The sequence below is a fragment of the Macrobrachium rosenbergii genome, chromosome 2 (genome assembly GCF_040412425.1).
Source record: "Macrobrachium rosenbergii isolate ZJJX-2024 chromosome 2, ASM4041242v1, whole genome shotgun sequence".
Taxonomy (NCBI): domain Eukaryota; kingdom Metazoa; phylum Arthropoda; class Malacostraca; order Decapoda; family Palaemonidae; genus Macrobrachium; species Macrobrachium rosenbergii.
Genome location: NC_089742.1, coordinates 74,914,823 through 74,941,249, shown reverse-complemented (window position 1 = coordinate 74,941,249; position 26,427 = coordinate 74,914,823). Strand labels below are relative to the sequence as shown.

The 26,427-nt window shown below is 35.4% G+C and overlaps 1 protein-coding gene across 6 annotated transcripts in view; it reads right to left on the bottom strand.

The window, feature by feature from the left end:
- Positions 1-651: 651 nt before the first annotated feature.
- LOC136848721 (transcription factor E2F5-like) overlaps positions 652-26,427 on the bottom strand; it is a 96,840-nt gene continuing 71,064 nt past the window's right edge. For all 6 annotated transcript variants that reach the window (XM_067121246.1, XM_067121272.1, XM_067121257.1 and 3 more), the window contains exons 9-11: positions 17,105-17,329; positions 6,942-7,140; positions 652-1,713 (exon numbers count right to left, since the gene is read on the bottom strand). In XM_067121246.1, the coding sequence (XP_066977347.1) occupies positions 1,571-1,713; positions 6,942-7,140; positions 17,105-17,329 (567 nt within the window). In that variant the 3' untranslated portion in view covers positions 652-1,570. The remainder of the gene's footprint in view (positions 1,714-6,941; positions 7,141-17,104; positions 17,330-26,427) is intronic.

Below are 26,427 nucleotides of genomic sequence, written 5' to 3'. Positions count from 1 at the left end.
AGAAAAAAATTATGAAAACTATGCAAGCAAACATAGGAAGAGTTGTATGTACAGTAATTACGACCAAAACCTGTGAACTAGGGCCAAGAAGGCCATACGGTGCAGAAAAGTAGCAGTACAGTAAGTATGACAAAAAAAAAAAAGGATTCCAAGTATTAACACGGCTTTCGGCACTTCCCATCTGCACTTACCAGACAATAACACACACGTAAAACAAGATATTTGTTTCTTGTATGGATACACTAATATATTGGTGCATCAATTACTGGGTTTGCCACAGTACAGGATTGTGATCTAATTCTAGGGTGATTTTGATGTCACATTCTGGATGGCAGTGAAAATAAAATATAAAAAAATAAAAACCCTACAAAATTCACAATTCAGTAAACAAAAATAAAAAGGAATACCATAACTCTGCTGGACCTTTTAAAAACATTTTGTGAACTGAACACAACATACAAGACGACCAGCAAGCTTCTCCTCCACATATTCCAGGCACTGGTATCACCGATATTCTTAAAATGGAATATCATGTAAGGTTGATTAATTTGCCTTAATTACTAAGGTTAGGTGTCAGGGTAAACTATCAATCTAGTTCATAACAAATTCTTATACAAGTGTATGGGAAAAAATCATATCAAACAATTCTCATTTGATAAAAAAATGGCTGTTTAATTATTTTCATCACTGTCATAAGGAATTCATTTCATTCCCTAATGCTACATCTTCAAAATAATCCTACACGATGATCTAATGGCAACTGAAATGTCTTTTTTACATATCAAATACAAGTTTTGTGATCATCTTACGAACAAACTATGACCCTATAAATATTTGTCAATCTGACAATTCATATAAATTCCCTTGGCACACTTCTTAAAAGCATGTAAACATTAAATGGATAGGGAAGGATGGAAGAAAAATTGCCTTTGGCAGTCACTGCACATAATTGTGGCCAACATACAGTGCAACCAACAGTGCATTGGAAAATTAAAATTGTAATGATAAAAATACTCAAACAATTGCAATAATAGTCTAGCAAACCGGGATCAAATTCACCAAGGAATGCAAATTAAAATTTTTTTAAAAATTATTACTTTGCAATTATTCTGCATCTGTATTAAAACTAAATACTTTCTGAAGAAACGTGCATACCAAAGCAGCAAACAGCCGGAGAACTGTACACTTACTGGGACATCATATATTCTACTTAGCTGAAGTGTGAAAAATGCAAGAACAAAAATCTACAACAGTTACTTTACACTTGATAAATTTATACCACAGGGATAAAATGAGACCCCCAACAACTCCCATGCATACATAATATGAACTGAATACTGTACTAGTTCCATCAGACTACAGAATGTAAATCACAAATACTTCTCTTTTAGAGATTTCTCAAATTACCCTACATGTAACCCAAAAAACAAGAAAAAATCAAATAAAAAACTGGTCGGTAAAGGAAGAGTGCAGCCACAGTAAACTCTACAGGAAATATGCATGACTAAAATAATTTCAAAAACGAGATCTTAAACTTTTAAAATGAAATCCAAACCTATAACCCTAGTGGTCAGAAATTGAAATCGAAGAGATCACTTAGACCTTCAGTGTTGTCTAGGCTGAAGTGATATTCCTCTGAAATTGGAGGTTCCAGTGCTAAGAACGGAGGGGGCGATCCACTTCCACAATTTAACATGAAATCATCGGTTCCACCTGTAAAATATAATTAATCACTGAGCTTTACAAAAACAATTGAAAAAGATATGCTTATAACTGTTAACCCAAGAGCCTTTAATTTAATTTCAAAGTTACAAGGTAATTATATGTACATCACTTAAAACTATATGAAGTACCAATACAGGACATGAAATTGTGTACAAAAACTCATACAAATTTTTAATATATTTAACATATCACTATTTTCTGAAAAATTGAAGTCGCAACTGACCTTTTTGGAAGACACAGGATAAAATCAACACCTGAAGCACTCTAAAGTTCCAAATTATGCTGAATCCACTGGTGCTATGGGAATTTTACAACAAAGGACCAGGAGATCCAACATAATCTAGAACCCACCAAGTATATTTTTCATAAGCAAAGTTGAGCTAAAGATGAACATTATAAAATTCTTATTAAGCTATGCCAACAAAAGTAACATCTGAACTTTAGTCAGAATCAACCTTAAAAGATACTCAAATTTCAAATGTTCCTGACCCCAGAGAAACAGAGTACACTCAACACTTTAAACAGTGTTTTTTAATATGTTAAGCTGTCTCCTCACAATAAAACTGATATGATTTGGCACTAGGAAAACCTAATGGCCACATCAAGGTTCAAACCTATGGAATACACACAACATGCTGCAATTAAGTTTATTTTTAAGTTGAATACTGAAATATATGTGATTCTTGTTCCATTAATATTAGTGATAAAAAACTCAAAAAAATATATCATATTAAGTTATTCAAACGACTTAACTAATTGAACAACAAATTTTAATGGAATGTAGTTTCAAGCCCTCTTTGTACTGTACATGATTTACTACTTTGAAGTAGATCCAACCTGTAAGCACAAGTTTCAATACAGCAATCTATTTGCAAAAGTTATAGTCTATACTAACAGGAAATACAAACTAGTCTTTTCTTTAAACAAAACATCCTTTTCTGATCAAATCATACTTACATCTGAAACCTGCACAGGTACCAGCAAAGGTAATCCATATAGATATCTCAACAATTATTTCCAGCAAAGGTAATCCATATAGATATATGAACAACTATTTTTCTTTATTTTATCAGTTCCTTACTATTCAAGCCCTCTTGTCATACAGGACTTCATAATTTTTTTTTTTTTTTTTTTTTTTAATGGATCAATCTACATTGCTCCTACTATGTGATTCGAGAGTTATAAACTTAATTACTTGCTAACGCTCACAATTCTTATTCCAGCCCATTTTCCTCATGTACTTTGTTTACAAATCTACTGGAAGGCTTTTGGAAAAAAAAAAAAAAAAAAAAAAAAAAAAAAAAAAATTTTTTGAAGACGTTCTACAAAACAAGTTTAAATAAATGGGCTTACCTAAGTGCAATGAAAGCCCAGTCACAACAACTTGTACCATTTTAGACAAAGGTCCCCACTGCACATACCCAGACCCATTTATGATTTGCTTCTCTCCTCATGTAACTTTAGAAAGCCAATACTGTCAAATCCCCAGGGACATTGCATATGCCTCCATTAACAAATTGCCATCACTTTTCCTCCATTTCTTTCTCTACATTCACAATCTCAATTTGTCATAAGCTTTTGTGTTTAAAATCAATAACATCACTAATTGTCTGGGTGTAACCAGGAACCAGCTCTTTGCTGTCTGTACATACCCTACACATGATTGCGTTTCTTTAGAGTTGTAAAAATAAAAAAAATGAGAAAATACAATAAAAAATATAAGCGAGAATAGTGTAAAATATAAATTTAAAAAATTATAAGCATAACAATGCGAACCAAAACAAGCTGTAGCAAGTTCTCTGATGCCACAGAATGAGTTTGTGTATTCATAGCGTACCCTACGCACAAGACTGTGTTTATCTTTTGGGTTGTAAAAATAAAAAAATATAAAATACAGTAAAAATATAAATGACAATAGCATAAAATATGAATAAAAAAATCATAAGTGCAACAACAAAAACCAAAACAATCTGTAGCAAGTTTTCCAACACCAGTAAATGAGTTTGTGCGTAAGTACCCTACACACACGATCATGTTTATCTTCTGTGTTGTAAAAATAAAAAACGAGGAAATGCAGTAAAAAGGTATATGAGAATATCACAAAATATAAATATAAAAATCATAAACATTACAACCAAAAACAAGCTGTAACAATTTCTCCACCAGCAGTGAACTAGTTTTTGTGTTCATACGTACCCTACGCACAAGATTGCGGCTATCTTTTGGGTTGTAAAAATAAAAAATGAAGAAATACAGTAAAAATAAGAGAATAGTGTTAAAATATATATAATAAATTGCTAGATGATTAAGCTGGGAATCTTAACAGCCCTTCAACTCAAGACATGTAAATGTGCTCAGTTGCAAATTGCAGCTCTTCACTTTGGAAGTGGCAGTGATGAACTTCCTTGCATAAGTCAACAGAATTGCAAGTACCATTTATTTTTCCTGTGCTTCATTAAAATTTCACTAAATTTTCATTTAATGTTTCTTTTTTTCCTTATTAACTGATTTACAGGGTATTTTAACCGGTAGGACGAGGTGGTTAACTCTTGGGTTAAGTGCATTCTAGCCTAATCACTCAAGGGAGGGAAGCACCTGAACACTTGAGCATGATGTTATCCCTCACTACGTGAAAAAGACGCCACGTGATTCAGGCTCTTTATGCATAGGGATGCATTACTTCTCCATCGCACAAAGGGTAAAAAACCCCAAGCAGGAGGAAAGAAAAACAGAATGAACCACACTACTGTATGAAGGTGATAGAGGGGAAAGCTATGCTATTCAGCCAAAGACCTGACAATAACCCAAGTTACATGGGGGTACCTGCACCATAGATACAAAGAAAATACAGTACAGGCAGTCCCCGGTTAATGGCCGGAGTTCCATTCCCGGCCGAGCACTGATAACCAGACCATCACAGTAATTATGGTAGTAAATGGTGTTTAAAACACCATAAGCGCTAATAAACCACTTACCAATACCGATAAACTGCTTACCGGTGCCAATAAACCAGCTACCAATGCTGATACAGTCATACCCCCAACTTAGGTGAGGTTAGGTTCCAGAACTCCTCGTGCAAAACGAATTTTCGCGCAAGTTTGGCATGGTCTCTAAAAATGCTAATAAATGCTTATTTCTAGAGTTTAAACACTAAATATGACCCTAATCATGCTCACAAAGTATTAAGATAAATTTTAAATGACATTAAAGTTACTGTAATTTAATTTAAAAGTTAAACTTAATACATTACCCTTAAAAAAAGAAATAAATGGTTGACGCAAAAATATAGGAGTGTGAAGATTGTTATACTATTTCTCTTTCTCCCCCTTCTGACCAATCTATTTTTAGAAGTCTTCTCAACCTCATTTTCAAGAATTTTATTCTAGTACATCTCTTTCTCTTTGTCATGAAATGATTTTTTCATGAACAGTGTTTTTCATCTGCAGTAATATAACTCTTAGTTGTGTCTATGTTTTAGAACATAATATTTGCCACACTAGCGCATTTACAGCTCGCAGACGGTACAGGTAAAATTAGATAAACCTGAAATTTTCTCTTGTACAGGTAAAGACATACAGAGAAATAGTAATAAGTTGTAAAATATGTGAGCGCTAACTATAGATGAGATAGAGAGAAATTGTTGTCCGTCGTTAGAGAGAGAGAGAGAGAGAGAGAGAGAGAGAGAGAGAGAGAGAGAGTCCTTTGACCCGCTATCAGTAACACTCCCCCATCCTGTCACATAAATTAAGACATATTTGACAGCTTTGCCCTCGAGCGAGTTCACAAAAGATACAGGAAAGATATTTGTTTAAAATACATATCACATACATAGTACAAATTTTGTAATTACAGTTATATTATTATTATTATAAACTTATTTGAAAATTAGTACTTATCATTAGATAATTTATCATACAAAACTAAAAACATATGTATACATGTACAGTACCATAAAAATTCTCTCATCTCAGTGAGAGAGAGAGAAATTATTATTTTTATTATTTAATGGTATTTAATTTACACATAAAAGCTTGAAAACTTAAAAATTACATAAAAAATTAAACAAACCCTTTTTGCAGGGTTCTCAGGATTCTCAAATGTTTGCATGTCTGTGAAAAACTTGTGTATGGCAATAATAGGTTCCAATGAAAAGTTTGTGTCTGTGAATTTGCACAAGTTTGGGGTATTACTGTAAACCAGCTACCAACGCCAAAAATCTGGTTAACGATATCAAGTGTTGAAAAATCAAATCACCCTTAACAGATGCCGCCAATAAGCAGGGACTGCCTGTACAGCACAAAAACTGGAGACGACTCAAGAGCGTGTGTGAAGATGGACATGACTGTGAACACAATGGAGGAATCAGGTCTCAGGTCACACATAACCATAGGCCTAACAATAGGATTTTGATTTTAGAGACAATTCAGCAGCAGCCGAAGAGCACCAAGCATGAGCACTCCATATGTGAAAGCGTAGTTCTTATTCATGTTGGAACAAATAAATAAATAAATCCCAGCTTCTCCTCCCTTCCCTCTGAAATGCTACATGTCTACAAAAAGTTTAATGGTTTTCAGCTTATTTGTACTAATAAAACTTATATTACCTTTTACTCTATAAAAATAAAACACATCATTTTACCTATCAGCCAAACCCTGCACATTAGCTCAATATCAAAACTTCACCAAAGCCTTTTCATTATATAGTTACTTACACTGGGACTAGCAAATACAATATTTTGTACAGTACCTTACAGAAAAATTTTAAAATATTGACTTTTCAATACTAAAACCAAAACAAAATTATTTAATCCAAATAATTTTCTAAGTAATAAATTTGACACACTAGGATATGTGGAAAAAAATTCTAAATAGAAGTATAACACAAAAAGACAACACCACCATATATGTGAGAAAATGTTCATAAGCAGCTAAAAAGTTCCATGCCTGGAGGTAACTAACACTGTGATATGAATCTAAATGCCACGCTGAACATACCACAGTGCAAGTTCCTGCAGTCATTAAAACTATTCTAGGTTTTATAGTAAATGTCACCTGCTTGCCACACATACTCCATCATATCCAGTAATCAAATTTAAAAATTAAATGTGAAAGTCCAAACACCACATTAGCCATTATTCAAATGATACAAAACTGACATACTGCTAAAGTGCTCCCAAATACAGTACATACAGTCTCATTTCTAAGACAAATGCTCACCTTCATTTGGTTCAATCTGCAACTGCAGTTTCCCCCCCAAAGGACCATAATCATCAACCCCAAGGATTAAAGCACTACGTAAATTTTCATCCTCCAAGTCTAAACTAGAAGCAGATGGGCATATATCTTCTATGTTACCATCTGCTTCTATCGATTCCGTTTTGATATTTGGATGAGAGGATGGAGGGGACAGTGGTTCCTGTAAGTAAACAAAATGAAAGACAATCAGAAGAGTAACTTTGCATCAATGCAAAAACCAATTTACAAATCTCATCTTAGTAGAAGAGCTTAAAAAATCCCAACACCCCAACTACAATATATAAACAAATAAATGCCAACCCCACCACACTATAAAAATACACAACTGTTACTGAATGACTTAGTGAAAAAATGTAATTTTCCAAGGATATTACCTTCTCATTCCTGTTTATAGCATCCATTATTACTGAACTATTTTTCATATTAAAGCAATGCACCATGTAATTCACAGTACTGCTGAGTACAATTTTCAAAGGTGCAAAAACAATGATGTGAAAAATCAATTTAAGTATACGTATTTCAAAATATGTTAACTCTAAAAAATCTCTATGTATAACCTTGTTTGCCTTTTTATTTGTATGATCATGCATATTACTTGACCAAGCTGACAGGACAGATCTCACTTAACACAAAACAGCTCTACACTGCAAAAAGTATATCCAATTGTAACTAAAACAAACTAAAAACTAAAATCAAAAAAAATTGGAACTCATGCTTCAAAATCAATGTAACTTCCACCTTACGTATAAAAATTAATTGAGCCTCTTCAACTGATGCTTCAAAATGCCAGATTGAGATACAGATGTAACAACTATAATACTGTCAATATAGAATTGGAATTTTCTTCTAGACTAACTAAAAACTAAAATCAAATTCAAGTATAAAAAAAAATTGGAACTCATGCTTCAATCAGATACAGATGTAACTTCCACCTTAGACATCTTTCACACAAATTAAGTTTTAAAATACCATTTTTGAGCCTCTTCATTTTCTTTTAACAATTATCGCTGCACAAGAAGGCTGAGATTGATTACAGTTAAAAACGCCAGATTGAGGCACTTTCATGAAGTAACATACTGTAATACTGTCAATATAGAACTGGAATTTTCTTCAAGACTAACGTGCATGTTGATAACTATTTGCGTTCCAATCATATTATTACTATATTATTATGCACTGTTTCTTGCATTATATACTCAAGGCACATAGAATCTTTAATTATTCTTATTCACTTCTGAGCAGGCATGGCCAACCCTTTAAGACTGGTTGCATGATAACCCTTTTATGGGACATCAAGCTGCAAGTGTTTTCAGTAATATTCATATGCATCAGGTATTATGCCATACTGCAGCTATAGCAATAGAAATGTATATAGTACATTTTCTGCAAATTAAGATGAGCTTTCAGGAAAAACCCTACAAATGGTCTTGATGCAATTTTATTAACACTGTAAAAAGTATTTTTACTACAAAAACATGAAAACTACAGTGAAAATTTTATATTTAATAGTTTCTGTTACTGGAATATAAAATTTAGGCCTAAGACCAAGCACTGGTACCTAAGTTATTCAGCACTGAAGGGAAATTGACAGCAAAGGTGATTTTGAAGGTATAACAGGAGGAAAACCTCACAGTTGCACTAAAGAAAAATTAAGAGGAAAATTAAGATGGAAGGAAGATAGCATGAACAGTCTGAGGAATGAAGGGGTTGCAGCAGGCAGAGGATATTGCAAGAACCTAAGTTAGTGTATACATACAATGACATCATTAACTATTGGGGTTTTCAGAGTTATTACTGTGATAACTAGAGGAATCCAGTAAAACATGGTGATGAAAACACTACCCATCTCACTGTCTCTCTCGTATTTCCTTAGCTGCCTTTCTGTGTGTGTGTCCCCCTCCCCTCTTCCATATTTTATGAAATAAAATGTGTTGAGATTGAGTACTATTAACAAAATGTTTATAGATTTGTAAGGACATTTTTTTTTTATAAAAGTAATGTACAGGAGCTGAAGACTGCTTCAATGGATCCTGGAGTTATGAAGGCATCTTTCAAGAATAATACTTTAATAACTGTCCACAAATTTTCAACATTAAGTGACCCAATGGTATATAATAAAGGATTTTTGGCTGAGCTTTGTCATTTCAATTTTGAAATGGACTAAGCGGGTAATTCTAGAACAACAGCAGGCACTACTGGTGATGGTCTGGAACTGCCAATGGCATTAGCATTGGTTCAAAACCCATCAATCAGCAGTTGCTCCAGCACCTACACCAAGATATGGTCAGCTGTTTGTATTTGACCAGAAGGTAAACAGGGCTGGTGCTGCCCATAGACTTTTGCCCACTATTATTAGAAAGGTTAATTTAGCTGTGGGCATAGGTATGGTAAAGATACGGGTATGAGTATGGTACGGATATTGGTATGGTACATGAAATGGATATGGGTATTGGTATTGGTACAGGGTATGAGTATAGGTATTGGTATGGTATGGATATGAGTACGGTACGGATATGGGCATACTACAGATATGGGTATAGTTAGTTAGTTAGGGTAAGGTACAGATATGGGTATGGGTATGGTACAGATAAGTCTCATGGTGGTACAGCATAAACATTCATGTCTGTAATTTCATCCTCTTAGAGAGAGAGAGAGAGAGAGAGAGAGAGAGAGAGAGAGAGAGAGAGTGTTTTCTTAATAAACCAAATACACTGCAATTTGTAGCGGCATATCAGACCTAAAAGTGCCAAAATTAGAATTTCAAAAAATTTTAATACCTTCTATACAAAGTAATATTCTTTGATAATGTAAAGTAAATTATGTTGCCCAAGCATGCTTAGTGTACCTTCTGATTAATAATCATGTATGTGAACGAATACCTATGTACTGAATATAGAACTATTTAACAAAATATGCTTTTTAAGAAATGTTACATTTTCAGGTATGCATACAAGTCAACCTAAAAGAAACTACAAGTTTTGCCTCATTTCCATTGCCTACAGATATATGCATAAACCCTTAGAAGAAAAAAAAAAAAAAAAAAAAAAAAAAAAAAAAGAGATATAAAAATATCAAAATATAATTACTATATATTATTTTGAAAATAAAATAATGCATGTACTATATATAAAACTATGATACACAGAAAAAATTGGATGTGCATGCAATTTACAAAATTATATTAATTTCTGTCTATGTGGTCTAAACATTTAACAAAGGAGAGTTAACATCTATTTCGCTACCTGTACATCGTACGGATTATCTATGAATTTTACGAGCATTTCTAGATGGCTGAGCACCAATGGGGCTGACATATATGGATCTAAATGGATCACAATTTGAAGTTCTTTATGGCTATTCCAAGAATTTGCTCCAGTATATACATATAATCCATTAGTCATACTCTCTCAAAAACATTCATGACCTAATGTTCTCTCAAAAATACTATGATAATGTGAGAAAATTATGAATTATTTTCCTGGTAAGCTGTTTCTTGATATTGCCCTAAATTCTCTCTTTTTCTTTCTTCTAACTTGGATGATTACATTATGTGCAAGATGCTATGGTGTGGTGGTAATTGTGCAAGTGAATGGCTGACAGGAATAATTATTCCACTCAAAGTAAGGCTGATATTGTGAATTTAAGAATTAAAGAGCATAACATTATTAGTATACCAGACAAGGTGTACCATAAAGACAGATTAGTGCATCCTTAGTAATACAGTGCCTGTTCTAAAGAACAGCCTATCTGCAGACTGCAGTAACCACAGGCCAATTTCTATTATCCCTGTGCTGTCCAAAGTTCCAAAAATTTATTTTTAAGCCCTTATACAGTATAAGTGTGTGGATTCTAAAGGGTTGTTAGCTGATAGTAAATATCCATACAGGAATTAGTTAAGCACCTGCAATGCTCTTTGAGATTTGACATGCCATTGCAAGAGGACCTTGATAAGGGTTTTGGATGTACAGTAATTCAAGTAGATTTTAGTGCTGCAATTTAGTAAATCACAAGGCACATATCTATAAACTTCAGAATCTTGGAGTTGGTAGATATGTTTTAGATTTACTTCAAGATTTCCCAAGGAGGTTAGATTTAAGGAGATGCCACCATGACCCATCATTTTGACATTCTGACTCTCACGTCTGCAAGTCAGTTACAACAGAACTTTGTGGAGGGAATCAATTTTTATTTACGTTTAGATAACACTGATATCTGAGCACATCTTAAGGATAAAAAAAAATATAAAACTAGTAACTCAGCACAAGTGAATCAGTTGCAAAATCTTTCAAGTTTTATCTTGATCGCTAAATTCATGAATTTCAAAGGAAACAAAGCAACTATTACATTTCTTTTTGTGATAAATAATTTGATATGAACTCTTTGTTCTCTGGATAGTAATATCCAGTTCAAAACGAAAAATGCTTTGCTAATTAGGTTTTGGGTGTTGTGACGTTTGCAGGGATGCGCTAGCATATGAACCAAATAGCACAGTGCAGTACTTGAGTTGATAAGTAAGGGGGCTCTAATTCACTCTTCAGATTATTTTGAAATGTGTCAGTGCGGTCAAAAAATGTTCCAAATCAGTATCTATTTCTTAAAGATGATAATAATCTAGGAAGAAAAGACTTTCATAAAGTTGTTTACGCAGTGTTAGGATACCATATCACCAAACAGATTTGTTTCAAATACAGCAAAACATATGCATGACAGTGACACTGAAAAAACCTTATTTTGCTTATTATAGCATTTCAGAAAATTACTTACATTATAATATTCTTATGCTGCAAAACAGTTTCTGGTAATGCCACTTGCTCAAAACAAAATGCAGTCAACATACATATGCAAAGCTTATACACTTCAATGGCCAGGAATGTCAATTTTAACTATCGTTGGCACATAAAATACTCATGTATGCATGCATATATTCTTATTTGTAAATTATGAGAACTTTGTTTTAAACAAGTCTGTGATTATTGTACTGACCAAACACCTGGACCCTGTAGCACTTAAACTTTCAGACTTGGATATACAATTCAAATGTTTTAAGGACAAACACCTTCTATTAATCTTATAAGTTGTATATGTAATTTGCCTGAAGAAGGCACCCATATTTCCCTTATCTGTGGTTAAATCTGTTTCTGCTAGACAATAAGTTTAGACCTATGTTTAACAATGCCACTGTATCTTTATTGCAATTTAAACCCAAAATAAATAATGTACATGGTTCAGAAAGAGTTTCTGTGTTTTCCTTGAAAGAAAACAAACAGGACAGAAAGAAAATAACAAACGATGAGGAGTTCATTTACTTTCATAAGCGCCAATGCTTTCTGAAGGTCTTTTTGCCAATCTTTCTGGGAGTCCTCGCTGACTGAGCTGGCCCCACAGATTAGTGAAGGGTTTGTATGGTCAGGACATCTCCATAAATCTAACCTCCTTGAGATTTCCTTACAGGAAGGTAGCAGCAAGTTGTTGATGATGGGATCTTTAGAAAACCAAGACCTATAGTGTCTAGAGTTCCACAGGGTAGTGCTGTTATTTTTAGTGTAAACATGTGATATGGTTGTTGGCCTGGAAAACAAGATTGTTCAGTATGCCGATCATGCAACAATTGTGGGTGAAGTAGTCTCCACCTACAAGAAATGATGCAGGCCTTAGTCTCAATCACGACATGGAGCAGGTTAATGAACGATGTAGCTTGTGTAGTCTGTGGGGTATGAAACGAAAACACTATTGATTAGATCTTGTACCGATTTTCCACCCCATCCTCCCCTTCAAGTGGATGGGACTCTGCTATAGAAATCTCAAGCTTTAACACTACTTGGTGTAACTTTTGACTCACATCTTACTTTCGATTGATTGATTTATAGATTTTAGGCATACATGCCAAGCACTGGAATCTTACTTTTGAGAAGCATCTAATGAAGCATCAGCATATGCCACATGAAGTCAGGTATTGTACATAAAGCCTCATACACTTGTAAATGTTAAATCAATGCAACCTGTTGTATGTCATTTGTCGTTCCTTTACTTGAATACTGTTCCCCAGTGTGAATGTCTGCTTTTGCAGCAGATTTATCTCTTCATGGTGGTAGGTTTCTGTTTCCTAATATTGCCCGTTATGACTTGGTTCATCACCACATGGTCTCTTGTTTGTCAATTTTTCATAAGTTTTATTTTAGCAGAGATCTTTCACATTCCCAGTTGACCCTGAACCCCTTTTCTTGCCAAGAACAACCAGATTTGCAGAACAGCAGATATGCAGTAAATATGCTTCACTGTCAAACTTCTCAGTTACAGAACAATCCCCCTGTGGATGTCATGCAATTGGAAACTTTAAAAAGTTCAAGTGAAGATGCAATGCATTACTATCCTAATACAATTCTCCTTACATTGTAATATTTTACTTCCATTATCTTTAAAAATCTAATTTTTTAAAAAGCAATTTCTTCTTTCTGTATTTCTCCTTACCTCCTGTTAATTCATTCTAATACCATATTCTTTGGAAGCTTGAATTTCAAGTCAATGGACCCTGTGGGCTTGTTCCACATGAAAAGGTTTCATCTGAATAATAATAATAAAAAAAATAATATTAATAATAACAATGAGGGAGGAGACCTTCTGAGGGCAATAGCATTGAAAATTATAGCTGTTTCCATGGCATTTAATTTATATAGTCTTTCCTATTCATCTTAAAATCTTCTTTTCATCAGCATGTAGCTGGTATATCAAGTTTCCTAAGGACACAAAGATTTCCGTTGTCTTGGGTTTATTTCCTCTAATGTGTCGACAGCGCACTGGCAGTCATCTATGAGAGTACAAAAGTGAATGAGTTAAGATACATGATGTACAGGTATTTATAGCAGGCAGGGTGTTTACAATAGGTGGGTTGGTCAGAAGGCTGAATTTTAATTAGTCATAGGTTGGTGGCAAAATCCGTCCCTGAGGCATTGAGATTTTCCAGGCCTAACCAGTGTTGCTGGCTGGAGGTGGGTGTTGGCTCCGGTAACTCCAACTAGTGTGGCTGGTATTATAGGCCAACCAGGTGACAAGTCATCAGCATTCGGTGCTCTCCCTCTCTTTCTCTCATGACGGTGTTTGGTGTCGGGTGATTTCTTATATTTCTCCTTATGATGGAAATTCTGTTGAAATTGTTTCCTTCACCATGTTGATGACTGTCTTTTTTTCTACTATATGGAGTGTCCTGAGAAACTGTAGGTGTCATCGGTCCAGTGTTTGGGCTATAATTTTTGTTCTTTATAAGCTCAGCTCTTTCTGATCTTTTGTTGTGATTTTCTCTTTAATGGTTAAAAATGGCCCCTTTTTTGAAAGCAGCAAGTGTGTCTGGTAGTGGTGGCATCCTTCCACCAGCCATGTAAATTTGTATACGACGCTCGTTTCAAAGATGTTTCTGGGGGCACCGGGTTGTTTTTAAGCAGCAGCTGGCTAGTTTTCATGTTTTTATAATAAATTATGAGGTTAATTTTATCCCCTTCAAGAGTGGGGAGACATTTTCCTTTATTGTTTTCCTGATTGCCTTTTCATCCTCTAAATATTTTTGGTGCATATAATTTTTGTAGTATGGCTTTATGGACCCGCTTTGATCGTTGTTGGTGTCCATAATACTTCCCCGGTGCCAGTTATTTATGGAATCTCGGGTTTGTTGTTTGACCATACGATTTGCAAAATTGTTATTGATGAGAATTTGTGTAGACCTTTCAATCTTCTTTGTGGTTTCTCTCCAAGTGGAGCAGTTAATCACCGGAATACTTGGGATAATCAGGGAAGGGGTTAAAGGAATAGGTTGTTCTTCTTCCTTGTGTTCAACACAATTTTAACTTGTGACCATGTTTGTTCATATCTCTGAAGGTTCACAATTAAGGTGGTGACTGTACTTTATAGTATTTGTGTTATTCAGTTACCTATAGTTCAAAATTCATTCTTGAAGACACAACTACCAAAATTTAACAAAATTGTAGCCGTACCATAGTCAAACCAACAGGTGATGGCTGGTGAGAGGTGGTCTCACCCAGAATGTATCAGTCTGCATACTTTTGTAATTTTCCCTCAAAGAAAACTTTTAGAGACAAGTCTGAAAAACTAAAACACAATAATGATGATGGATTAAACACTCAGACAGGAGGGTTTCATTGGTAATAATCCCGGATTATCCTTATTCTCTTTTCTTGTACATCCAACTTTGGTATCTTCCTTTCCCTCCCACTTTCTGTAACATCCACAGCAATCTCTCTCCCCCTCTATTCTATAATCTTTCATTATCTGTTTTTTTTTCTATTCTTTTCACAACCAGATTTCGGTATTTCAGCTCATCTTAGTCTCCATTATAATTAAGAAGCCTGAATTCTGAGAATGTATCTTTACCTAGTGACCAGATTAGTCACTATTTCTCTAAAAAGCATCATCTTTATGGAAAATGACAAATATTTAAGTTCTGACACAATACATTCTGGGTGAAAGCAACTCTCAGCGGCCACCACCGACTGGTTTGACTCTAGGTTATCCTCTCCCTCCTCCTCCTCTTCCAACACCTCTGTGCTACCCAGGCTCGCTGCTAACACCATTTTTGTTCATCAGGCATGTTTGTCATTACAAACCCATTTATCATAAAATTACCCTATCGAGTGGAATGCAATAAAGTGAACAAAGTACACCATTAAAAGGAAACAGTTCCAGCAAATCCTCAGCCAACTACTGGTTCCTTGGAGATATGCTACTAATATTCCATCTCCTGAGCCCTCATAGTATTTAGATATACCTTCTCCTTAAGAATTACCCAGTGCTTTGACTTTGTCTGATGACATACCACTGGCAGGATTTTATTTTATGAAAATTAAGCTATCAAGCCAAGCACCAAGGCACTTTCAGCCATTCACTGCTTAAGACAGTAAAAAGATGGAGTTGGAATGGTTGGATATTTGGAGTGAAGGCAGTGGAATGGAGGTAAAGCAAAGGGCTAAATAGTGGATGCAGCTAGGGGCCAAAGGATGCTACACAACCTTTACTAAGGCATACAATGCACCATGTAAGGTGCACTGATGGTAATATCCCACTACAGGGACCAATGGGAATTTAATTTTTTAATTTCCACTACTATCTCATCTTGTGCAGTGAATTTCTGTTTATTGAGTTTTTCTGAGTTGCCCCTCAATTATCAATTTCTCCTCAATGATGTAATTTTTGTCACCATAGTTTCAAGTTTACTTAATTGCTTTCCTTTACCAGTTCATATAATTTCTTAATTGGGGTGTTGCTTACCATACATTTGGGCTAACAAAAATTTGTCCCCGTTTTGATCAGGGTTTCTTGTTGGCACAGTAATGTTTGCTTAAGCCTATTTGCCTCTTACATTTGACCCTCTTGACCATGATTCTGATTACCTTGGCCTTCTCTAAGCATGTCTGTAAGCTCCATAACTCTCCAGTTGATAATCATCAGTTGGTCTCTAGTTTGCCCAGGGTTGATCTGTCACCTCCCAGTAGTTGTATGGGATGAGTTTTTCATCAGGTTTAGCACATCTTTGCTTTTGGGTTTTAAACATGCAGTGTTTTATAGTTCAAGTGGGGATTCAGCCTAAAAACTTGCAGCTTAGTTATGCATTACAGTGTCCGTAATTTTTAGTTCCATATCATAATTTATGTTCCATCAAAAGTTTTATAAAAAATGACAGCTTTGGTTTTCATTTATGGAAAACTGGAACCCTATTGACAAGGTCCACTGCTCAGCTTTTTCCATGACAAACTTTCACTGAATGAGTCATAGGTTTAAGGGAAAATACTGCAAAATCATCCTGGTATAAACTAATTTTAATTCCACTTGGTTAATAGTTTGTGACGTTATTGACTGCTAGTAAGCATACAGTACTGTTTCACAAACTTCCTTGAACACCATTTTCTTATTTACAAGTATTTGAATGTATATTTTTACTCACACTTCGAATGTGTGTCTGTGAGGAAGATTTTGTGTAAGTTTTGACTGCAGAAAACAAAAATACTTAAAAGTGAAAAGAGATCAGCAGTAGTTTTGACAAAAACAAGTTTCCAACAACAATTAACACCTACCTAGTGAAATGTGAAATATAATTCTAATGAACTTTTCATATCACTTACCTTCTTTGGTGTTTTAAGTTCTTGTTTCTGAGGCTGAAGAAGAGATTTACTCGTTCTCGTCCTTGTAGGCCTAAGTTTTGTTCGTGAAGATACAGATTCAGTGTTGGTTGGCTTCAAAGGAGAATTCTTTATAGGACTGGGCTTCAAAGGACTTTCAGTAACACCTGGCTCTGACAGATATACTTCAATAGGACCATTCTCACTCTTTAAATGGATTCTGTAACCCTGCCAATTAAAAGTTGGTAACAATTAATATCTATAGTTCTACTATAGAAGAGTATACTGTACCTGGTTTAAATCTTAATAATACCATATATCACTCTTTTTATATTTATGTTTCTGACCACATATAAACTTCTGTATATTGCTATTCTTAAGCTTTTGATTTAAAATTTATATAATTTTGGTACTATTCATATAATTATGATTACACAGCTGATATATAAATTTCACAAGAAATCATATATATAAAATATACACTAAACCAAAAAATGTCAGTTAGCTGTAAATAATATTCTGGGTTTGGCATACTTAAAAAAAAAAAAAAAATTCCTAACCCCACAAATCTGTCATGTAACAATATTTTATAATTTTTGCTTAATTTTAGCAACAACCATCAAACAACAAAAATAAAGACTTGAGAAATCTAACCATAACATTGTCAGATACAAATCATGTTCAGAGCTTGTCTTACTTTTCCCATAATTTACATAATTCCTCATATCTGTCATTTTTTTGCCTAATTTCAGCAAAAATAACAATACAAAAAAATACAAAATATGTCAGAGAGAGAGAGAGAGAGAGATACTCTGCACTTAAAACTCATACAGCAGTTCCCTATGGCAAAAGGGTGGTGCAAAATGTCTTCCTAATGCTATGCTCTGCTCCCAGATCCCCAGCCTCTTATGTTCCTGAACATTCACAAGTTCAAATCCTTGCTTAAGAAAATAGATATACCATACCAAACTGTGAAGGATACCACCATCAAAATGAACAATTCATGTGGGCCACGAAAATGAACACTGTATAATACTTTGGCAGTTAACTCTGTTCAGAATACTTATGCATAACACTGCGCTTCATGCTCGTCATTTGTTTGTCAATGTTGCAAGGAAGGACCAAGTGAAGGGTCACGATGTAGGCACTTGGTGGATCGGATCTCCAAGATATATAAAGTCAGTTTTATTTTCTGAAAAGAAAACCATTGTGCCAGCTTTGTCTGTCCACCCTCAGATCTTAAAAACTACTAAGGCTAGGGGGCTGCAAATTGGTAGATTGATCATCCACCCTCCAATCATCAACCATACCAAATTGTAGCCCACTAGCCTCAGTAGTTTTTATTTTATTTAAAATTACAGTTAGCCATAATCGTGCACCTGACAACAATATAAACCAGGCCACCACTAGGCCGTGATTCAAGTTTCATGAAACGCAGCTCATACAACATTATACTGAGACCACCAAAGATAGATCTATTTTCAGTGGCCTTGATTTTACGATATACAGAAAACCTGATTGAGCCAAAGAAACTTCAGCGCATTTTTTTACTTGTTTAATTCTGCCTTTGATTTCTCCTGCCACACTGGTCTACACGATCAACAAGAGGTAGCAGAGTGTGGTTGTGACAAAAGGAGACTAACGAGTAATTAGAAAAGACGACATAAATATGGGTAGCCTTAGCGAATGTGGTGGGCAGCTGATGTTGCCAATTTTCAGCACTGATAAAGGTTATGACCGCTGGAAACGAGCTGAAAGCATGGCAGCTTGTCACAAGTATCGAGAGAGAGAGAGAGAGAAAAAAACAAGCTTTGGTTGTTGCCCTGTCATTCCCAGAAGGAAGCGAGGTGAGGAGCAAGATTTTCATGGAAGTGAATATTGAAGAATTGACAGATGAAGATGGAATGAAAGCTCTGCTTCAACACTTGGACAAGTGGTACAAGAAAGATGAGATGACAGCAGCATATGAGGCATGGACAAGGCTTGACAACTACAAAAAGGAAAAGGAACATACAAATGGAGAGGTACCTTTTGGAATTTGTGAAGAGGAGTGCAGTTCTGGAGAGGTACAAAGTAAGTATATCATGAAACATGGCTCATACAGTATTATACCGAGACCACCGAAAGATAGATCTATTTTCAGTGGCCTTGATTATACGATATACAGAAACTTGATTGAGCCAAAGAAACTTCAGTGCATTTTTTTACTTGTTTAATTCTGCCTTTGATTTCTTCTGCCACACTGGTCTACACAATCAACAAGAGGTAGCAGTGTGTGGTTGACAGGAAGGAGACTAATGAGTAATTAGAAAAGACGACATAAATATGGGTAGCCTTAGCAAATGTAGTGGGCAGCTGATGTTGCCAATTTTCAGCACTGATAAAGGTTATGACCGCTGGAAACGAGCTGAAAGCATGGCAGCTTGTCACAAGTATCGAGAGAGAGAGAGAAAAAAACAAGCTTTGGTTGTTGCCCTGTCATTCCCAGAAGGAAGCGAGGTGAGAAGCAAGATTTTCAAGGAAGTGAATATTGAAGAGTTGACAGATGAAGATGGAGTGAAAGCTCTGCTTCAACACTTGGACAAGTGGTACAAGAAAGATGAGATGACAGCAGCATATGAGGCATGGACAAAGCTTGACAGCTACAAAAAGAAAAAGGAACATACAAATGGAGACATACATTTTGGAATTTGTGAAGAGGAGTGCAGTTCTGGAGAGGTACAAAGTAAGTATACCACAATGTATTTTAGCATTTAAGCTACTAGACAGTGCAGGGCTAAAGATTGAAGACAAATAATATCAACACCAGTGTCCTTTAATGAAACAAAATTCCATGCAGCAAGCCCTTAATAATCTTTTTGGAAGTCAAGTGGTATTATCGTCGGGTGCACTGTCAAGCTGTGGTGATAAAATCTGAAACAATATTTACCACGGAGGTGGTAATGCCATTACATGTATAAGACGACATGGAAGGTTTAGAGATAGAGGAAGAGGAAGCATAGCAAACAGAAGAGAACATGGAAGGTTTAGACACTGAGGAAGAGGAAGCATAGCAAACTAAAGTAGAACAAACGCCTTCATAGTAGGTCGTGCTGTTGCCCTCTCTGCCCAGAGGCCGGTTGTTTTTGTCCACTTCTTGCCCGCATTACACATTAACGTTGTTTTTTTTTTTTTCTTTCTTGTTTGTGTTGTGTGCTGTGATTTTTTTTTTTTTTTGAGCATGCAAACCCACAATTCATCTCAGCTTCCCAAGCCTCAGCAAAAATGCCCTGGGGTTGGTAACAATCCTTGATCTCGTTTTCTGAGGCTTGGGAAGCTTAGAATCATGGGTTTGGATGTTCAATATGAAAAACACACAAAAAGCACAAAATCACACAACATAAAACAAAACAAAAACCATAGCGTTAATGTGTAATGTGAGCAAACCGGATTCTGGGCAGAGAGGGCAACAGCATGACCTGCTATGAAGGCAAAGAGAAACTGATGCAATGTAGCTGAGACAGGTTAAGGAAGGTTGGCAGCACCTTTCTCCTTTCTGCCATCTTGGATAGCTCCTGTTTGAACCATAATCCTTGTATCCTCTACTTTTAACCAGGCTCTAGCAGGCGCTACAGAATTTTCCCTTACATTAAGACCAAAGGTTTGGTCTGTATATGAACAAGGTAGTTTTTAAAATAATCAAAGGCTTCTTCAATCATTCATATGGACTGTAAGCCATTTAGTAGCAGTTAAGCACAACTGTATCAAAAGTAGCACTGACATCAAGATCAAAATATCACATTTGCCTCCATCCATAATTTCTCACTGATCAATCAAATTAACAGGACATAGAGCAGTCTCTGTAAAATATAACTCTCCACCAAGCCTACTGTAACATTAGACTGATGCTATTGAAGCCTGATGATGTTGGGCCTTGCATTATGAAGGTAATCAACCAAGTGCGCTTCTCGGACCGTGCTGAACCTGGGCATGAAGGCAACAGCTCCATCATCTGTCATCACAGTCAGCAGCAGCAGTGTTGTTGGACATGGTCTGATATCAAGAATCCCCACTCTTCTCATCCAACCACTCACAAATGTCATTCACAATTCACATCAATGGCCTCCCTTTCTTTGCAGCTTTGTTGGAAAGTCAGTGACCTCAAAGCCTCCTCTCCAGTGTACAGCCCACGACAGCCCCACTTCAGGTCATTCCAAGCAAGGACCTAGCTATGGATTACTCACGATGTAGATCCTCAGATTCTTCCGAGTTTGTTTCCAAAAGTACAAGTCAAGCTCCTTTTCACTGCCCACCACCATCATTTCATCAGAAGACCCAAGCTGGTTCTACTTCACTGCTACAGACAGTGTCATATTAGGAAGAAGAAAAAACCTGATCCAGCAGAATGCACACTGGTGAGTAGGCCAGCCTATACCTAATCTTGAGGCATACCATGATGGATAACTTCCTTGTAGAAATAGTTTTCATCTATCCATCATCTCACGGAGACAACATGGCTGCTGTGTGTGTCCAACTGCCCTAGGGTTCAAGGCTGTGAGCGCCTGAGGTATTTGCACCAGCCAGTAGAAAAATGCTGCTTGCTCCATTTCAACCAGGTGTTTTGTCTGACTCATCAGCCAAGTTATTAGATAACACTGTGATAAAAGAACCCAGTTTCATCTGCATTATGGATTTGGATCCAGTAGGTGATTGCTTGATGAAACAAGCCAAAGAACTTCTCAACTTCTTTAGGACCTTCCTCTGAGATGTCCAAAGCTTTGCCATGAGCCTTACAATAAGCCCACAAGCCAACCTTCAGAAACTTTGAATTAAGCATGGTCTTGCAAACTTCTCAGCAGCCATCTTCAGTTAACCTCAAACATATCAAATTGCTGAACATTGCTGATAATACCAAATGAGACAGCCCCATCCATTTCCTCAAACCTTGGCCAGGATATAAGTTCCATTCAAACCTCTTATTGGGGGGGGGGGGACACCCACTTTTAAGGGGCCTGCCAACCACCAAATTTTCAGTAATTATCGAATTTTAGTTACTAACAGTTTTCAACTGTTTCATGTCTAAATAAACACATCCTGAAGCGATAAAAAAAAGTTTAGATTGGTTTACTGACAATTTTGTTCATCGCTTGTATGACACTGTGAACCACTAATTGTAAAAAAGACTTGTAAAAAATGTCTGTATGAATAATGCAGGATAGATCCAAGTGAGTTATGGCCTGTTTTTGACAGTTTTATGCATAAATAAACATATCTAGAAACATTATTGCTAAAAAAATGTTTAGATTAGTTCATGGACAATTGTTCATCACCTGTACAGTATTTTGAATGACAGATTGTAAAAAACGTAAGTCTATGAATGATCTTAGATTGTATCAAGTTTGAGATATACACTATTTGGACCATTTTACATGTAAATAAACATAACTGATATATACTATTTGGACCATTTTACATGTAAATAAACATATCTTGAAGAAGAAGAAGAAAAGAAATGTTTACATTGGTTCATGGACAACTTCCTTCATTGCATTTAAGAAGAACTGTGGAGGAAGAAGAAGAGAAGAAGAAGAAGAAGAAGAAAAAAAAAAGAAGAAGAAGAAGAAGAAGAAGAAGAAGAAGAAGAAGAAGAAGAAGAAGAAGAAGAAGAAGAAGAAGAAGAAGAAGAAGAAGAAGAAGAAGAAGAAGAAGAAGAAGAAGAAGAAGAAGAAGAAGAAGAAGAAGAAGAAGAAGAAGAAGAAGAAGAAGAAGAAGAAGAAGAAGAAGAAGAAGAAGAAGAAGAAGAATCATCCACATTAAAATATCCCATTTTCGTTAGTGCTAGCATAAGAGAAAATGGCCTATAAGGCTAAGTAATTTAATATTTTTTTATTTTCTCTCGTTTTGGAGTCCAGAAATATTGCTAATTTGCGGTTTTTTTTTTTTTTTTTTTTTTTAAACTAAATGCTTTAAATGCTTCAATCTCCAAGAGGACTGATACAAGACTTATGTTTATTCAATATTCTTTGCAGAATCAGTGGTAAAAGTTTGAAGGACATAACCTGCAATCATTAGGTATAAAGTCTAACCTTCAATCACTAGGTATAAAGTCATTTACTTTATAGAATGGGGCCTTCTAACGTTGGCACTCCCCATAAATGCAAATTTTAGGTAATATGTAAATCCAGAGAGAGCACAGTTCTATTCAACTGATTATATTATAAATTTATGGGCTAACTTCTTATATGATGAAAAAGTTTTTGTGCAAAGGTCAACTCTGTCATAATTTCATAGTTATTACAAAATAAGCTATGATTTTTTTTTTTGCTGTTTTCTCAAAACTTACTTTTTTCCAAATCAAACACTTCTTCAATCTCCAAGATGACTATACCAAATTTAATGAAAGTTTTACAGCTTGTATAATAACTACATATCTATAATTACAAGTGTGGAAAATTATTTTTCAGTGCAATTTTTTTTTTTTGCCATATTTTCTAAAAGTTTCAAAATGGTTTTTTCAACTGCAAAATTTATGGAATTTTGAGGTCAAATATCTTATTTCCCAACCTGTACTTTTTTGGTATTAGCTGTATAACAAGTGGTAAAAATTTTATGTGAATCCCTTCAATCATAAGCAATTTCTGTATAATGGGGCCTTATGGTGTCAGCGTGCCCATTAAGTACAGTATTCTACTTACAGAACATCCTAACATTCACCTCCCCTACGATCAATTGTTTTGCAAATAAAAAAAATTGCACAATAGATTGTAGCATTTTTTCAAATGGCTAATATATATATTATATTGTACTGTATCTAATATGCATATACAGTATACAGGCAGTCCCCGGTTATCAGCGATCCAGTTTTACGGAGCTTGTCTAGCAACGACGATAACTGGATTTTCGACACAGATTCCCGGTTATCAGCGCCGATCTCCGGTTATCGGCGTGATCCCCAGTTATTGGCGATTTTTGGGTATCGTCATGCTGCCGGGACGGAACCCCTGCCGATAACCAGGGACTGCCTGTATTACTAATAAAACTTACAAAGCAACTGAGAGAGAGAGAGAGAGAGAGAGAGAGAGAGAGAGAGAGAGAGAGAGAGAGAGAGAGAGAGAGAGAGAGAGAGAGAGAGAGAGAGAGAGAGAGAGAGAGAGAGAGAGAGAGAGAGAGAGAGAGAGAGAGAGAGAGAGAGAGAGAGAGAGAGAGAGAGAGAGAGAGAGAGAGAGAGAGAGAGAGAGAGAGAGAGAGAGCAGTGGAAAATCACATCTTATTCTCCTGAACAGATCTTATTCAACAGGTGTTGTACAATGGTTCTGTGCACCATTCCTTTCCATTTTTTACACTGACATAAAATAAAATTTCTAAATGACCATATTTATACTTTGTAGCTTTATTCTACTTTTTGTTTGGCCAACAACACACAGAATATATAAATCCAAACAGAAAAACAAGATGTCCACAATGAAACCATACTAACTACTATATTGTATTTTCTCAACTTTTAAATGTATATTGTACTGGATATCACTGTATTGTACTATGCATTTACTGCAAACACTTAACAATACAAATTATGCAACAAAAACTTTAAGTAAAGTGCTGGTTAAAAACATAATGCAATATCTCATTTCTTAGAAAGCATTTGGCTCAATTAAATAATGTACACCCATACATTTCTCACTTCAACTCAGTACCACTGTACTCCATATTACTGTACAGTTAAGGCAAACATTGTAACTTCTTGAAGCCATTTTCCATACAATAGTTTATATTTTCTACTAGTGTTAATAATGTCTTTTTGCTTACCCACTGCCTAAAACAAGATCTATGCAAAAAATTCTACAAATTTGTGCATTTATAGTTTTAAAATGCCAACTACAGGTTGTAGCATTTTTTCTCATCTTTAAAACCAAAGTGTTTATTACTGTACATTTACTACACTGCACAGGATACTACAATTAAAAGTCAAATTCAATACAATTTTCATATGCCTGACTCCACCTGCTTCAGTCACGAAACAAAGTCCAACAACAGCAGATTCTCTCTACATATTGAATTTTATTTGCAATGTACTCTACAATATTAATTTTTTTTACAAGATTGTACACCAGTATTAAAGCTAATAAATAATGCACATCTCTGACTACCAAAAAAAAGTATAGAACAAAACTTGATAACTTTACCCTCTTCCAGTAAATGAATCCTACCATACAATGCAAAGTAAGGACAGACAGGTAGTGGCAGAAAAAGATGTCAGATTATCTAGACTGAATTCATAAATACTAGTATTACTAAATTAAAAAAATTTCTTGACTGATTAAGCCAACTAGCATGTCCCTGAGAACTAAGCAATGCTGTTAGGGCAGGGTCAAAAACGTCATCAACACTAATTAAAAGCTTAAAAACATCCTAATCACAAAATACTGGATGCCATTCATAGTAGTTGATCCTAGGTTAATAACTTTCCCTAACTGTACCTTCTTAATAGTATTGCTTCCCTATTTTGAAGAAAAAAATTATCATTAATTAGCTGTCCAATGACTAACATGACCACACCTTGTCCCTTTAAATGCACAATGCCTTACAAGATCATCTTTGGCATTCTATAATCAGTCATAACACAAGATCAAGACCATGCCAGTCATGTATATCCAGCAGAAGTCTTTAGAAGCATAGCCTTCTGCACCATCAAAAAAAAACATGAACCCTATCTAATTATAGTAATACCAGCAAAAGCTGTGTTTCATCATATCCGATTTCAATTCATACACTTAACAAAATGAAAGCTGTTAATTTTCCTCTCTCACATCAAGGTCAACTGACAATACTATGCCTTTCATCCCCAACCCCCTCCAAATCAATAAGCCAATCAGTGCACAAATTTTTTTTTAGCCAGTTAGCTGATACCAACAAAAGCTGATTTCAATTCATACACAGATGATGGTAGATTAGTTACTGACCCTAGGGAAAATGCTGAATTGCTTCAATAAGCTTTTGAAGCTGAGCAATCAGCTGAGGATGTTCCTCTCCCTGATACCTGTCATCTTGAACCTATTCTTACAAAATTTGCATTTCACTCTAGGAATGTTAAGAAAATTCTGGATAATCTTGTTAGTTGGGGTGGAGATCCTGATGATTTCTTCCTTTTGATTTTTAAGAAAGTTTTTAGTGTGTTTTCTCCCAAGATTATTAGATTCTATATATTTTTATGTCACTGTACATCTTTGCGGATGAGTGCAAGCTTAGTAATACAGCGCCTGTTCCAAAAGGTGGCATATCTGCAGAGTGCAGTAACAACAGGCCAATTTCTATTCTCCCTGTGATCTCCAAAGATGCTGAAAAACTTA